This window comes from Hemitrygon akajei, chromosome 23 (assembly GCF_048418815.1).
Source record: "Hemitrygon akajei chromosome 23, sHemAka1.3, whole genome shotgun sequence".
Taxonomy (NCBI): Eukaryota; Metazoa; Chordata; class Chondrichthyes; order Myliobatiformes; family Dasyatidae; genus Hemitrygon; species Hemitrygon akajei.
Genome location: NC_133146.1, coordinates 64,688,120 through 64,703,834, shown reverse-complemented (window position 1 = coordinate 64,703,834; position 15,715 = coordinate 64,688,120). Strand labels below are relative to the sequence as shown.

The following is a 15,715-nucleotide window of genomic DNA, read 5'->3' as shown; positions in this document are numbered from 1 at the left end:
AGCATCCATGAGAAAAGAGTAGCCAACGTTTCGGGCCAAGACCCTTCATCAGGAATGGGGGGAAGAAGAGAGAGCCGAAGCCCAGTAATAGAGATAGGGGAGGGGGAAGGGCTAGAGGCGCCAGGTGGAGAACCAATCAGAGGAAGGATAAAGGGGGGAGGGGATAAGCATGAAAGAACTGTAGAGATAAAGGAGCAGAAAGTTGAAAGGGGAGAGAGGCAGAGAGGGACCTAGGATGGGGGGAGGGGGAGGGGGAGGGAATTACCGGAAATTGGAGAATTCAATGTTCATACCACCAGGCTGGAGGCTACCCAGACGGTAGATGAGGTGTTGCTCCTCCAACCTGAGTTTGGCCTCATTGTGGCAGTAGAGCAGGCCATGTATGGACATATCTAGATGGGAATGAGAGGCAGAGTTGAAGTGGGTGGCAACCAGGAGGTCCTGTCTATTGTGATGGACGGAGCGGAGGTGCTCAACGAAGCGGTCCCCCAGTCTGCGTCGGGTCTCGCCGATGTACAATTATGTCCTTTTTTCCCCTTGTGTTCATTTTTTTAACTAATATTAAATATTTTAGAATATTCAAGATGGTGTGAGGACAACATAATTAAACATTTCTCTGCACTGCTAACCCATTTATCTCTGTTTGGATCAGTCCTTATTAATTTGGAAGAAATGGACTTTATATTCTGAAAGATACCAAATGCCTAGATAATGTACATCAACATAGAAACACAAATAATATATTCAATAACAAGCTAATAACAACATCATAATGGTTTAATTACCATACAGCATCTGATGTGAGTACACAGGAAAGTCAGAGAATGTTTAGAAATATGATTCAAATGAAAGTATGTGGTAATTATTAAAATGAAATCTGTCATTGCAATTTTTAATACATTTTTTAATTGAATTTTCAAATGGTTACAGAAGGAAAAAAAAATTATCAACCCTTCCCCCCTCCCCTTAACCCCTCCCCCCTAACATATCCCTGTAGAAAGAGAAAAAAAAAAGAAAGAAAGAAAGAATGCCTGGATATCGGAAGATCCCCACATGCTCCATGGAGTTCATAATAGCTTTAGTATATATATTTATTTCTTTCCCCAAATAACCAATAATTTTGTCTTCGGAGCACCTATATGTTTAATCCTATCTTTTGTAAATAAGGGTGCCAAATTTTCAGAAATATTTCATATTTATCTCTTAAATTATAAGTATTTTTTTCAAATGGAATGCAGCTAAAAGCTATATTTATTTTCATTTTCTTAATGTATGTTAAAATTCTTTTTCTTTTCACCGGTCCATTAAGCCCATTAATATTAAAACTTTAAAAATTCAGTAAATTAGTCATTATTTTTAACAGGGTTACTCCAGTCTATAGTAATACCTAACTTTTCAACTTTCGTAGTACCTTGGGGAATCTTTTTAAAATGCTCCGTGTTGCTATGTGTCTCCCCCCCGACTGTCCAGGCAAAGAAAGAAAGATTAAAGAAAAAAAAACAAAATACCCCCCACTAATGTTGTGAATAAAAAAAAACACATTACCCCCCTCCGTTGTACGGGTTATGGCAATCGCCATGATTACACACGTGAATCCCGTAGCAATCGATCCAAAGTTCCCCCAGCTCCCCCGTAACATAAAAAAGTATATATAAGAGAAGAAAAAATAATATCACTACTCTCGGTTAATATTTCTCAAATTTTTACCTTTCTCCCCCTGTATCATATAATTAAGAATATATTTAAATATTCTTCTGTCCTTAAACATCCATCAACTCCATTCACTGTCCCTGTCTTCATCTTTAATCCGTTTCAATTTTAAATCTTTGGCTGTGGTTAGCGAATATTTGGGATTTCTTGTGCAAATTCTTCCGCATCCCGATAATCAGTAAAAGATCTTCTTTTTCCATCATCCAAAAAAATTATCAGGGTTGCCAGGTGGCGCAATATAAATTTATAACCCTTTTCCCATAAAACTTTTTTCGCCGGGTTAAATTCCTTCTTTCTCTTCAAAAGGTCATAACTTATATCAGGATAGAAAAGAACTATTTTCCCTTCTATCATCAATGGCTTGTTTCTCTTTCTGGCATGTTGGGCAGCCGCCTTCAAGATCTTTTCTTTATCTTGATATCTTAAGCATTTTATCAAGATTGATTGTGGGTTTTGATCAACTTGAGGTCTTGATCTTAAGGCTCTGTGAGCCCTTTCAATTTCAATTAACTGGGTTCCTTCTTCCATTTCCAAAATTTCCAGAATCCATTTTTGAAAAAAATTTATTGGATCCTCTCCCTCTATACCTTCTTTAAGTCCAACAATCTTAATATTATTTCGTCTGCTAAAATTTTCAAGTACATTCACTTTTTCCAACAACCATTTTCTTTCTGATGTCCAGGCAGAAATATTATCTTCCATTTTATTCACTCTGTCAATGGTGTCTCCTGTTGTTTCTTCCAAGTTTTTAATTTTCTTGTCCATTTTGTCCTGTCTTTTCCTCATTTTATCAAGCATAATCTTCATATTTTTAATATCTTTTTTATTACTTTTAATTCATGCATTATTTGTACCAAAGATTTTTTTATGTCTCCAATATCATCTCCAACCTCTTCCTGTTGCTCTTCTTTGTTTGTCTCTTCATTTTCATCTGATTTATCCAGAGAATCTGATTCCACCTCATATTCACTTTCACTTTCAGTTCCGATCATAGCTGGGATTTGTAGTTTGGGTTGCTCGTGTTTGCGCATGCCCCTTCCTTCACGCATGCGCAATTCCTGTTGCTCTTTTTTTTTGGAAACGGTTGATGTTGCCGCAGTTTCCTGTTCTGTATCGCCGACGGTAAAATGCATTTGAGCCCGAGGTTCTTTCATGGCGGCCGGCCTTGATTCTTTTCCAACTTGTGTTGTCTTCAAAGTAGTAGTTTTCTTCTGCTTCTGTTTAGGAGACATATCTTAAGACAATCCTGAGTAGTTTATAAGTAATTTTTAAAAAGTATTTACTAACTTTTCTTCACTTCAACATTATTTTACTGGTTTTTTACGGGAGAGCTGGATTTCCATGTCTCGATCCTACGTCATCACGTGACGTCCCCCTGTCATTGCAATTTAGCTCTGAGCAAATTGTTAGATCCACAGCAAAATTGGTATCTGCTTTCTTATGAGAGATGTACATGTTGTTCAACATGATTAGTGTTACTCTAAGATTATGTGTGGGTTCAAAGTGATTGGTGAGCAGATACTTCTCGATAATATCCTAAGGGAGGGTACAAACATCTTCCCCTGATTATTTGGTTATCTAATGCCTTATATTCAACCATGGAAAGATATATGAGAAAGTAGCAAAGAAGGAATGACATTGGAATCGATTCAGAACTTGCATCAATATTTTTCTGTTTGCTTAATAAAGAGGGACGTGCAATGCATCTCATGTTGAATGGGGAATGAGAGTAGACAGCCTTGAGCTTGCGATGTTTTCACTTGATCATTGGTGGAGGGAAAGATAGCACTGTACAGTTGATTAATACATCTGATCTAAATAATTTCAATTATGCTGAGGAACTTCAAACAGAATCAATGCCAATTTACTATGCATACCACAGTTTGGAGTTTGGAGTTCAGCTTGAGTGAACTTGACTTTCAAGTGGAACCTGAAATCCAAAATAAGCCAATTGTGTATTTCTGTAACATACACAAAATGCTGATGGAACTCAGCAGGCCAGGCAGCATCTATAGGAAGAAGCACTGTCAACGTTTCGGGCTGAGACCCTTCATTAGGACTTCATGTGTCCTGACAAAGGGTCTCAGCCCAAAACATCGACTGTGCTTTTTCCTATTGATGCTGCCTGGCCTGCTGCATTCCACCAGCATTTTGCATGTGTTGCTTGAATTTCCAGCATCTGCAGATTTCCTCGTGTTTACGTATTTCTGCGTTTTTTTTTAACAGTGGATTAATCTGTTTTCTTAATTTAAGTTTGCATGTCTGGGCAAATAACTGTCATATATATTATCCTGAACACCATTGTTTCTTGTCACTCTACCTGTTTTGGAGTCTTCTCCTGTTCATTCAGCTGTTGTTGCAAGCTTTCTTTATGTTGATATACTAGGGCCAACTCTGTTGCAATTTCCACCATTGACTGCTGAAATATCTGTTGCTTTTCTGCAAACTGAAGATGTACGGTAGTTGTTAACATCAGCTAAAAGGGTCTGAAAAATGCTGTTTGAAATACGACAGGTATTATGCCCTTCTAACCTTTCTGCTTAATTTATTACCAGAGATGTCCTTGCATATAAAGACTAAACCTAGACATTTCTAACTACCTGAGATTTTAAAAAAGTATACTTGCTATGTTACACTCTCTAAAATTAACACATCTGTCCTAAATTTGTAACACTTCTCTGCTTACATGATTTAGCCTCATGATCTGGTTCTTATTTAGAAATTGAATATAAATTCATTACTATAATAGTATTTATATTGGCTCAGTTTATCATTGTAAGTGCTATTTGAGTTCAGTTTCCAGAATATTTTCCAAATTAGTTGTAGACCTCCCAAATCCACAGATTCTGGTTTCAGAAAGATAGAACTATACACTCTGGAGATTATTTTTAACAAAGAACATACTAATATAGAGAGGACACAGCATTTGAAAATATTGCTGAAAGGGAACTAAAGCTATCAAATCCTCCTCCTGTTGTACAACACCATACCAGGTGAGAACTTGTACAAACTGGTACTGTCAAACCAACACTGCATTGTAAAAAGATACATCTCATATTTCTAAATACGGCCCCACAAGGTTAAACTTTAAAATATCAAACAGCTTACTTCTTTGTTTATAGTTTGCATTTCAAGTGTCTCATCGCAATAAGCTAGATCAGCTCTGTTATTCTGGAACATTTTGGAAGCCAGCCAAGTCTTATGACTTTCTAAGTGTAAATCAAAATCTGTGGAAAAACACCAATTAAAAATATCAGCTTATCATTGGTATGGTGAATGAACTCAAAATAACTTTTGGAATAATATCGATACATTTGGTGAAAGGGGAGGCTATATTTTGGAATGCATCCAGGTCCAGTGTCAAGTTCAATATAATTCTAGTCCCACAAGAAAAGAAGCATTGATTAATGTGAAGGAGCTGCGATGAAGGAAGATGATAATTGAGAAATTGTAACAAGAACAGAATTTTTCTTTAAGAATGCTCTTTTCCATGGAGCTAGCAGTCAGACTTTGAGCCAATGTTCAAATACATCATAAATTGCTGATCATGATTGTAATAATTGGTGAAGATGATAATCATGGTTCTAGAAATTTTCAAATGGAAAACTTGTTAAACCAAATTCAGAATACACAGGGGTTGTGCTAAGTGAAATTTAAATGCCTTTCTTAGCTTCCTTGGTGAGAAACAGAATTTGGAATAGTTTCAAGAGATGTAAAACTCATTACAAAGTTTAACACATAGGCTGACTGACCTTCGATTACACTGTTCTGCACTTTCAAAACTTGGTGTTCAAGCTGTTTTGTAGCTTCAATACATGAGACTAAATGAGCCTGTAAGGGAATAACAAGACAAAATATTTTTAAAAATTGAAATATGTTGGAAGAAGTGTCAAGTGACCACCTGGAGTTCACTTACCGATAAATAGGGCAACTCAGAAACATTGTGACTGTGGTAGGTAACAATGGTTAGTAAATTCTTGGCTATTGCTTGATTTAATTGTGGAACTTCCATCCCTTCATTTCTTATAATGAACTCAGATCAATTTCTCCACTTTATTCCTTATAAAACATATTAGTTTGATATTGTTACATTTCCCATCCGTTGATGGATAGTGATCAGCAAGAATTTTTTTTATGTTAATTCCTTTTTTAATAAAATATTTCCTAAAAGGATGTGTCTGTGGGGAAAACTGAAATTACAGAAAGAGTACCTGGTAAAGTATGATTTGAAAAGAAGACAAAAGATCAATTGAAAGATTTGAGAATAGACAAAGTGAAGAAGACAATAATTGACCTACATTTTGACGTTAACAACTTAAATAATAAACAACTTTTTTATTTTATTTTAAGAGTATATTACTACCTATTATTTTCTTCCTATCTGTTGGCTTCTCTGGGTTTAATCATTTATTGCTTTGTGTGAAATTCATCAATAAATGGTTGATGTTTACTAGACTATACTTTATTAGGAGTTTGAAAAGATTAGGTATATAAACAAATACACTTAATAACTTCTATAGTTGTACCGTGGAGAGCATTCTGACAGGCTGCATCACTGTCTAGTATGGAGGGGCTACTGCATAGGACCGAATGAAGCTGCATAAGGTTGTAAATCTAGTCAGCTCCATTTTGGGCACTAGCCTACAAAGTACCCAGGACATCTTTAGGGAGCGGTGTCTCAGAAAGGCAGAGACCATTATTAAAGACCTCCAGCACCCAGGGCATGCTCTTTTCTCACTGTTACCATCAGGTAGGAGGTACACACTCAGTGATTCTGGAACAGCTTCTTCCCTTCTGCCATCCAATTCCTAAATGGACATTGAAGCTTTGGACACTGCCTCACTTTTTTAAAATATACAGTATTTCTGTTTTTGCGCGTTTTTTAAAATCTATTCAATATACGCAATTGATTTACCTGTTTATTTATTTATTGCTTTACTTATGTAATTATTATTATTATATTTTTCTCTCTGCTAAATTATGTATTGCATTGAACATATTTCACATTCAATGCCAGTGATAATAAAAATGATTCTGATTCTGACTCTTAAATTCTTATTTCTGTCATCTTCAACAGGATCTTACTACCAAACATATTTTGCCACCGCATTCCCCTACCCCCACAACTCTCTGTTTTCCACAGGGATCACTCCCTTTGTGATTCCCTTGTCCATTCATTCTCTAATATCCCAACTGCATGTGACCAAAATGCTCCACCTGCCTATTCACTTCCTCTCTTAAAGGTTCAAAGGCTCACTTATTATCAAAGTTCATATGCAGTATTCATCTCTGAGATTCATCTTCTCCAGATAGTCACAAAACAAAAAAAAGAACTCATTCAAAGAGAAACATCAACTTCCCACACAAAAAAACAAGCAAATCACGCCAACTAGCAACAAGAAAGAATGGCAACATGACCATCAACCCTCCCCCTGCACACAAAAAATTGTGCAATGGCAACAAGAGCATCAAGTTCCCCCACACACAGTAAAACAAATCATGACAACTGCAAGAACATCAAACCTCAACCCCATCCCCCCGCACAAAAAAATCTTACAAATCACACCAAAATTAAATTGCCCAAACGGCAACAAAAAAACACAGAATACAAAAGACATAAAACTGGAAAGAATCCAGTGCAATCCGTAATTCACAGAACTTCGGTAACATCACCTGACAACTTTGAGAAGGAGAGAGACCACTCAATCACAGAGGCAGAGGAGCGAGGGAGATAGGTCGTCACACACAGACATCTTATCTGGCAGCAATTAGCAATACGCCATCACCCACAGGCACATTATCCAGCAGCAATTAGCGATAAGCCTACCCACACACACCTTATCTGGCAATAGCTGAGATCCGTCACAGTAGTGAGAAAGAGGGAGGTAGTCAACGCTGAACACTTGCTCAGCTTCCAAATTCGCCTTGATGTTTGAATCTTTCTCAAAGCTTTAATTGGTGATTAATGGATGCTTTAAATGGCAAAATGGAGTCAAAAATTGGCACAAGCTCTGTCTGTAAGTTTCATCTCGAGGCTGCCTGCACTCATCTCCTAGAATTTTCTCAGAGACAACAGAGTGCTAGATCACTCAGTTGATCTCCAAACTGTAAATCATAGGCTCTAACAGTTGCAGAAACACATTTAAGACAAAAAGAAGACATACAAGAAATGAAATAAACAGTTTCATGGATTATCTGAAAGATGTTGCCCGAGGAATCGTTGTTAACTTGCACCATCTGGCCAAAAGTATACCTCCATTCAGGGCCCCAAACAGTCCTTCCAGGTGAGCCAACACTTCACCTGGAAATCTGTCGGGGTTGTCTATTGTATCCGGCTCTCCCAATGCAGCTTCCTCTACATTGATGAAACCTTACATAGACTGGGGGACTACTTTGTCAAGCACCACTGCTCCATTCACCAAGAACAGAATTTCCCTGTGGGCAACAGTTTTAATTCCTACCTCCATTCCCGTTTTGACACGTTAGTCCATGGCCTGCTCTTTTGCCATGATGAGTCCACTCTCAGGGTGGAGGAGCAACACCTTATATTCTATCTGGGTAGCCTCCAACCTGATCACATGAATATCAATTTCTCCCTCCAGTACAGAAATTTTGCTCCCCCTCCCCTCTTTTTCTGTTCCCCACTCTATCCTCATTATTCTTCTCACCAGACTATCACCTTGCCCTGGATTCCCTCCTCCCTTCCTTTCTCCTATGGTTCACTCTCCTCTCCTATCAGATTGGTTCCCCTTCAGCCCACCTGGTTTCACCTATCATCTCCTAGCTATCCTCCTCCCCCCTCTCCCACCTTTTTATACTGGCATCTTCTCCTTTCCTTTCCAATCCTGCAGAAAAGTCTCAGCCCAAAATATCGACTGTTGATTCTTTTTCATAAATGCTCATTGGCGTACTAAGTTCCTCCTGCATTTTGTGTGTGTTGCTTTGGATTTTCAGCATCTATATTATCTCTTGTGTTTCTTATTTTCCTGACTTCTAAACGTTTTACCATATTTTTTGCACAAACACAAAAAGTAGATATATTGCCTGCAAACAGAAAGCACAACAATCCCATCATATAACCTTCATTAAATTTTCAAAGATGTTAAACACTACCCGAGAATACCAGTAATGTAGGTCCTTACCTATCATCTTTCAATGGCTTCATACTGCTGTTTCCAGAGCAACCATCAAATAAACCAATCACAACTTAATGTGGAACATTAACTGAGCATAGTGAAAAATGCCAACGTATACAATTTAGTATTAACCAAAACCGGTTTATAATTTATATAAACAATAACCTATATAGCCATATTTTTGCAGCAAAGATAATGTGTCAAAAAGACTTAACAGAGCAGAAATAGAAAGTAACAAGAGATTTATCACAGACTTAAGCAAATGAGTGCAATAGCCAACAAAAGAACAGAGAAAGCAAATCTTCAGTGGAATTGAATGGAACAATTGGAAGCAAGCAGCAACTTGTTGAATAACAATAGCTTTTTGGTAATAAAGGTACAATAGAACAATAGTATATCGCACTACCTGATGGGGAAAAATAAACATTATTTTTCTACACTTCAAACCACTGCTACTCAAAAGAAAAGCAAGAGTAATTACCAGGGGTTTAAAATCAGGGAAGCAATCCTGTTCTCCTAGCTCCAAAGGAATGTTTACAATTTATTGTTAATTCATAAATGTACTTTATAATAAGTTGGCAGCCAATCCTGAACACTGAGTGAAGCAGACACACGTGTTGCTGATTTGTGTAGGGAGCTAATATAGTTACATAAGGACATTTAAAATGTTCGTATAAGGACATCTGAAAAATAGCCAATACCAACTTGATCTGATCATTTACCAGGCATCTCTGCAGCACAGGATGATGACAATAGGAACTGGGCCATGATATGACCAATTAATTCCAACACAAAAAGGGCAGTGACATATTCAGTATTGCATGCATCGTACATGAAGCAGAAATGTGGCAGCAAATAGAAATATGGTGCAAAATATGTAACAGCTATTGACAAATTTATACATTTTCTATCAAGTTTTCATATGCTTCTAATAGCTAATATGTTTGTAATATTGAGACATCTGTGCTGAGACCTGGTGAAGTTGGTAAATCGACTAAAAATGCATGGTGAGAGAACATTTGTTGGTAAACAGCTTTTTGATTCTATTAGTGGCGTTGCATCAAAGATACTACACTTTTTTCTTTATTTTGTATAAATATATTGTGGAAATTAATTTAACATCTTTTAGCTATATAGTATTACCAGATGATGTAAAGCATAAATTGATACCCTATTTAGGTAGCCTTGTCAGCGTAGGGCACTGCTGTTTGAGTCTTGTTTAAAGTGCCATTTTAAGCAAATAGAAACAGCTGTTTTGGGGACTGTTGGCTTTGGTATGGCATTTTATTCAGCTTGAGCATCAAATATTTTGGCTGCCAATACAGCCCAGCAATGTAGTTCAGCTTTGTTTTTAAAATACTTTATTTAACTAATAGACAGAGTATATCATCAGAGGGTTAACCACAGAAACATCACCTTGTTAAAATAAACTTTCATTTATGCAGTAATTTCAAAGTTCAAACATCTAAATGCATTTATTATCGAAATATGTATACTATATATAACCTTGAGATCTGTCTTCTTGCAGGCAGCCACAAAACAAAGAAACAGAGTAGAACCCATTAAAAAAAACCACACAACAAAGATAATCAGATATCCAATGAGCGCTAAAAAGAACAAACTGTGCAAGCAAGAAACAAATAAACACACTGTAAACAAATAACACACTGAACATGAACCGCAGACTCCTCGAGTGTGAGTCCACAGCCACAGAACCAGTTCAGCACTGCAGCCGGGCCACTCAATTGCAACATGCAGTATAAATATACTGTGGAAATTAATTTCAGTGAATCTGCTTATGCATGAGAATGTTTTCTTTGGGAACTGTTATGTGGGTATATGATTCATAATTTCTCATCAAAAGGAAAATTTGCTTTAACAAAGTATCAGCTCTTGGTGCTGATTACCATAGCTTTGCTTTTTTGCCAATGCCCAATGAAGCCTTGGGCCAGATTTCAAGAATCTCTGCAAACCACACTAAAGTCAACAGCAAGCTGTAACAAACAGCATGTTTCCACAGGTTATTATTGTCATGTTTCATGCTAAGTCATTTTCAACATTGATACGGACTACATCTACACATTAAAAATAAACATTGTGATTGACCTTTTCAATAATGAATGAATGTTTGCAAATTCATCTTAGTTTCCTTTCAATTGATACTTATAATAAAAGGCAAAATGACACAGCACAGCAGGTAAGTGTATAAATAATGAACAGTCTCTAATAAGAAAACAAGTTGTTGTTCATGCCTCGTTGTCCAATGTTATTCACATGACTTATCAAATAGTATTGTACATTTGCCCAATCACATGGATCAATGTTCATCATATTATATATTCATATCCTATTCAAATCTTGTTGGCATTTAAGCATCTCACTGACCCAGTTATTTCACAAATGATTGACAGAAGTCTGGAGTAATTTTTGAGAGAGGGAAACCTATTGCTTTGGTCGGAACATCATTTAACAAAACAGTATGCAGTCCACACGAAGTTGTATAGATTATATCAATAGCTATAACTAATATTTAGTATTAAACTGATGTAATACTTCAGTAATTTAATAATGCTTATTGTTTATTTGTTCATACAATTAAACAAGTGCTTTGAGTAATTCTGTGTACAGCTTATGCACATTTAATAAGTAGTTCAATTGCAACAGAATGAATAACAGCCAGTGAACTGGGAGAATAAGCCTCTGATTTCACAGCTCTCATTACAGATGAATACAACCCAAGAATTACTGGTTTAAGTAATTTTAATTTATCTGTTGAAATGTTTCACTTCAAATATCTGAAAAAGTATTGGCACCACAAAAGTTTAAGAGCTGAGTCTCCTTTTATCCGTATCCCTAAACCCTAACCAGTTCCCCCGAACCTAAAACACATTTAAGTTTAAGCCATGAATTCTAAGAACATCACAGTTCAGTGCCATTTTGACCAGAAATTATTTGAACGCTTACAGGTTAAGGCTGCTTGAGAGAAATTTTCAAAGGTGAAAATTTCTCTCAAGCAGCCTTAACCTGTAAGCGTTCAAATAATTTCTGGTCAAAATGGCACTGAACTGTGATGTTCATATATATATATAAATAATGTGTGTGTGTGTGTGTGTGTGTGTGTGTGTGTGTGTGTGTGTGTGTGTGTGTGTGTGTGTGTGTGTGTGTGTGTGTGTGTGTGTGTGTGTGTGTGTGTGTGTGTGTGTGTGTGTGTGCGCGTGCATGCGCGCGCGGTACCCTTAACTCCTGGTGGAGTCGTTGGGGTGCCGTCATGACAAGCTTTTTGCACCGATCTTTTTGGTGATTGCTCATTGTATGGTGTGTCTTGGGCATCTGAAACCTGGTGAAGCCCATCCCTCTCCAGGTTTTTTTTTTACAAGGTCGAGTTGCTAGCTCAACACTCAACCCAGGCACGGACAGAGAACATGCAAGAGAGCCAGCCAGATTCGAGCTCAGGACCTCTTGCCCCAAAGTCCAGGGCTGATGCCACTATGCCACCAACTGGCTCCATTTACATATATTTTACATATTATCTGCAGCACAGTTGCAGACTGCCAGCTATGATGTTGTAGGCATTACTGAATCATGGCTGGGAGGATACACACTGTACCGAAAGGACAGGTATGAAGGCAAAAGGGGCAATGTTGCTCTGTTGGCAAAAAAAAAAGAAATCAAATCATTAGAAAGAGGTGACATAAGATTGGAAGGTGTTGAATCTTTGTGGAGAGCTGGATGAACTGCAAGGGTAAAAAGACATTGAGAGGATTTATATACAGACCTCCAGACAGTAATAAGGATGTGGCCTACAAATTACTTCGGGAGATAGAAAATGCATAACAAAAGGGCAATGTTACAATAGTTTGTGGGTCTTCAATATGCAGGTAGATTGGGAAAATCAGGTTGGTGCTGGATTCCAGAAGGCAGAATTTCAATAGTGCCTACGAGATGGCTTTTTAGAGTAGCTCGTGGTTGAGCTCACTAGGGGATCAGCTATTCTGGATTGGCTGCAATGCAATGAACCAGAATTGATTTGAAATTTTAAAGTAAAAGAACCCTAAAGGGCAAGTAATCATAATATGATCAAATTCACCCTGAAATTTGAGAAAGAGAAGCTAAGGTCAGATATATCAGTATTACAGTGGAGTTACGGGAATTACAGAGACATGAGAGAGGAGCTGGCTAGAATTCATTGGAAAAGAACACTTGCAGGGATGGCAGAGCAGCAATGGCTGGTATGTTTCTCTGGAAACAATTCAGAAGGCACAGGATATATACATCCCAAAGAGGAAGAAGTATTGTAAAACAAAGATGACACAACCATAGCTGACAAGAGAAATCAAGCCAACATTAAAGCCAAAGAGAAGTTACAGTATATAATAGAACAAAAATTAATGGGAACGTAGAGGATTGGGAAGCTTTTAAAAACCAAACAAGTCACTAGGAAGGTAAAAATGGAATATCAAAGTAAGCTAGCCGATAATATTAAAGAAGATACCAAAAGTTACTTCAGATACATAAAGTATAAAAGAGAGGAGAGGTAGTAATGGGGAACAAGGAAATGGCTGATGAACCGATTAAGTATTTTGCATCGGTCTTCACTGTGGAAGACAGTAGCAGTATGGTGGAAGTTCCAGATGTCAGGGGTCATGAAATGTTCAATGTTACCATAACTAAAGGGTAAGTTCTTGGGAAACTGAAAGTTCTGAAGGTGGATCAGTCACCTGGACCAGATGTTGTAAACACGGTTCTGAAAGAGGTGGCTGAAGAGATCGTGGAGGCATTAGTAACAATCTTTCAAGAATCACTAGATTCTGGAATGGTTCTGGAAGACAAGAAAATTGCAAAATTTGCAAAATTATGTTACGTCTTGCTCAAGGCTGATCTGCAGGTTGGAGGAGGGAAGGAGTACTTACACCTCCTTCGGTAGGGACGTATCTCCACTCTGCCAGCCATTAATAAAATTAAACATATTAAATGAAGTTCATTACAAAAATACTTAAAGTACATAATTCATAGTAACATGAGACTTTGCTTATAAAGTTGTATTTTATGTAGGCAAAGGTTAAAATGTTCAGCCTTTCAGGAAACTTACAGGTGAAATGTGTCCAGAGCTGTAACTCTGCAAGGCTGAGTTAGCAGAATAAGCAAGTGTGATATGCACACTTATGTTATAAATTTATAACAAAATTACCATATAACCACATTACAATTACAGCACGGAAACAGGCCATCTCGGCCCTTCTAGTCCATGCCGAACGCTTACTCTCACCTAATCCCACTGACCTGCACTCAGCCCATAACCCTCCATTCCTTTCCTGTCCATATACCTATCCAATTTTGCTTTAAATGACAATACCGAACCTGCCTCTACCACTTCTACTGGAAGCTCATTCCACACAGCTACCACTCTCTGAGTAAAGAAATTCCCCCTCATGTTACCCTTAAACTTTTGCCCCCAAGTCTCAACTCATGTCCCCTACTCTCAATGGAAAAAGCCTATCCATGTCAACTCTATCTATCCCCCTCATAATTTTAAATACCTCTATCAAGTCCCCCCTCAATCTTCTATGCTCCAAAGAATAAAGACCTAACTTGTTCAATCTTTCCCTGTAACTTAGGTGCTGAAACCCAGGTAACATTCTAGTAAATCTTCTCTGTACTCTCTCTATTTTGTTGATATCTTTCCTATAATTCGGTGACCAGAACTGTACACAATACTCCAAATTCGGCCTTACCAATGCCTTGTACAATTTTAACATTACATCCCAACTCCTATACTCAATGCTCTGATTTATAAAGGCCAACATACCAAAAGCTTTCTTCACCACTCTATCCACATGAGATTCCACCTTCAGGGAACTATGCACCATTATTCCTAGATCACTCTGTTCTACTGCATTCTTCAATGCCCTACTATTTACCATGTATGTCCTATTTGGATTATTCCTACCAAAATGTAGCACCTCACACTTATCAGCATTAAACTCCATCTGCCATCGCTCAGCCCATTCTTCTAACTGGCCTAAATTTCTCTGCAAACTTTGAAAACCTACTTCATTATCCACACCACCACCTACCTTAGTATAATCTGCATTCTTACTAATCCAATTTACCACCCCATCATCCAGATCATTAATATATATGACAAACAACATTGGACCCAGTACAGATCCCTGAGGCACACCACTAGTCACCAGCCTCCAACCTGACAAACAGTTATCCACCACTACTCTCTGGCATCTCCCATCCAGCCACTGTTGAATCCATTTTACTACTTCAATATTAATACCTAATGATTGAACCTTCCTAACTAACCTTCCGTGCGGAACTTTGTCAAAGGCCTTACTGAAGTCCACATAGACAACATCCACTGCTTTACTCTCGTCAACTTTCCTCGTAACCACTTAAAAAAAATTAAATAAGATTTGTCACACATGACCTTCCACGCACAAATCCATGTTGACTGTTCCTAACCAGACCCTGTCTATCCAGATAAGTATATATACCATCTCTAAGAATACTTTCCATTAATTTACCCACCACTGACATCAAACGTCAAATTAGAGGCATAGAGTACAAATGCAAGAACTTTATGATCAGTGGTTAGGCCACAACTAGAAAGTTATGTCCAATCCTGGCTACTGCTCTTTATGGTAAGTGTAAACAGTCCAGAAAAGATTTACTAGAATGATCTAAGTGATAAGGAACCTCAACTATGAAGTAATACTGGAAAAACTGGTGTTGTTCTGCTTGGAGCAGAGAGGGTCAAATAAGATTTGACAGAGCTGGACAAAACCTCAGTGCATTCAAACAGACTAGAGAGAAGCTGTTTCCACTGACAATATATCAGCACTAGTGACTCTATAGCAAAG

At 37.7% G+C, this 15,715-nt stretch overlaps 1 protein-coding gene across 1 annotated transcript in view; it reads right to left on the bottom strand.

Moving 5' to 3' along the window:
- Positions 1-15,715, bottom strand: part of LOC140715509 (uncharacterized) — a 449,684-nt gene that overhangs the window by 284,305 nt on the left and 149,664 nt on the right. The window contains exons 9-11 of the mRNA XM_073027850.1: positions 5,463-5,541; positions 4,819-4,937; positions 4,031-4,156 (exon numbers count right to left, since the gene is read on the bottom strand). Coding sequence (XP_072883951.1) covers positions 4,031-4,156; positions 4,819-4,937; positions 5,463-5,541 — 324 coding nt within the window. The remainder of the gene's footprint in view (positions 1-4,030; positions 4,157-4,818; positions 4,938-5,462; positions 5,542-15,715) is intronic.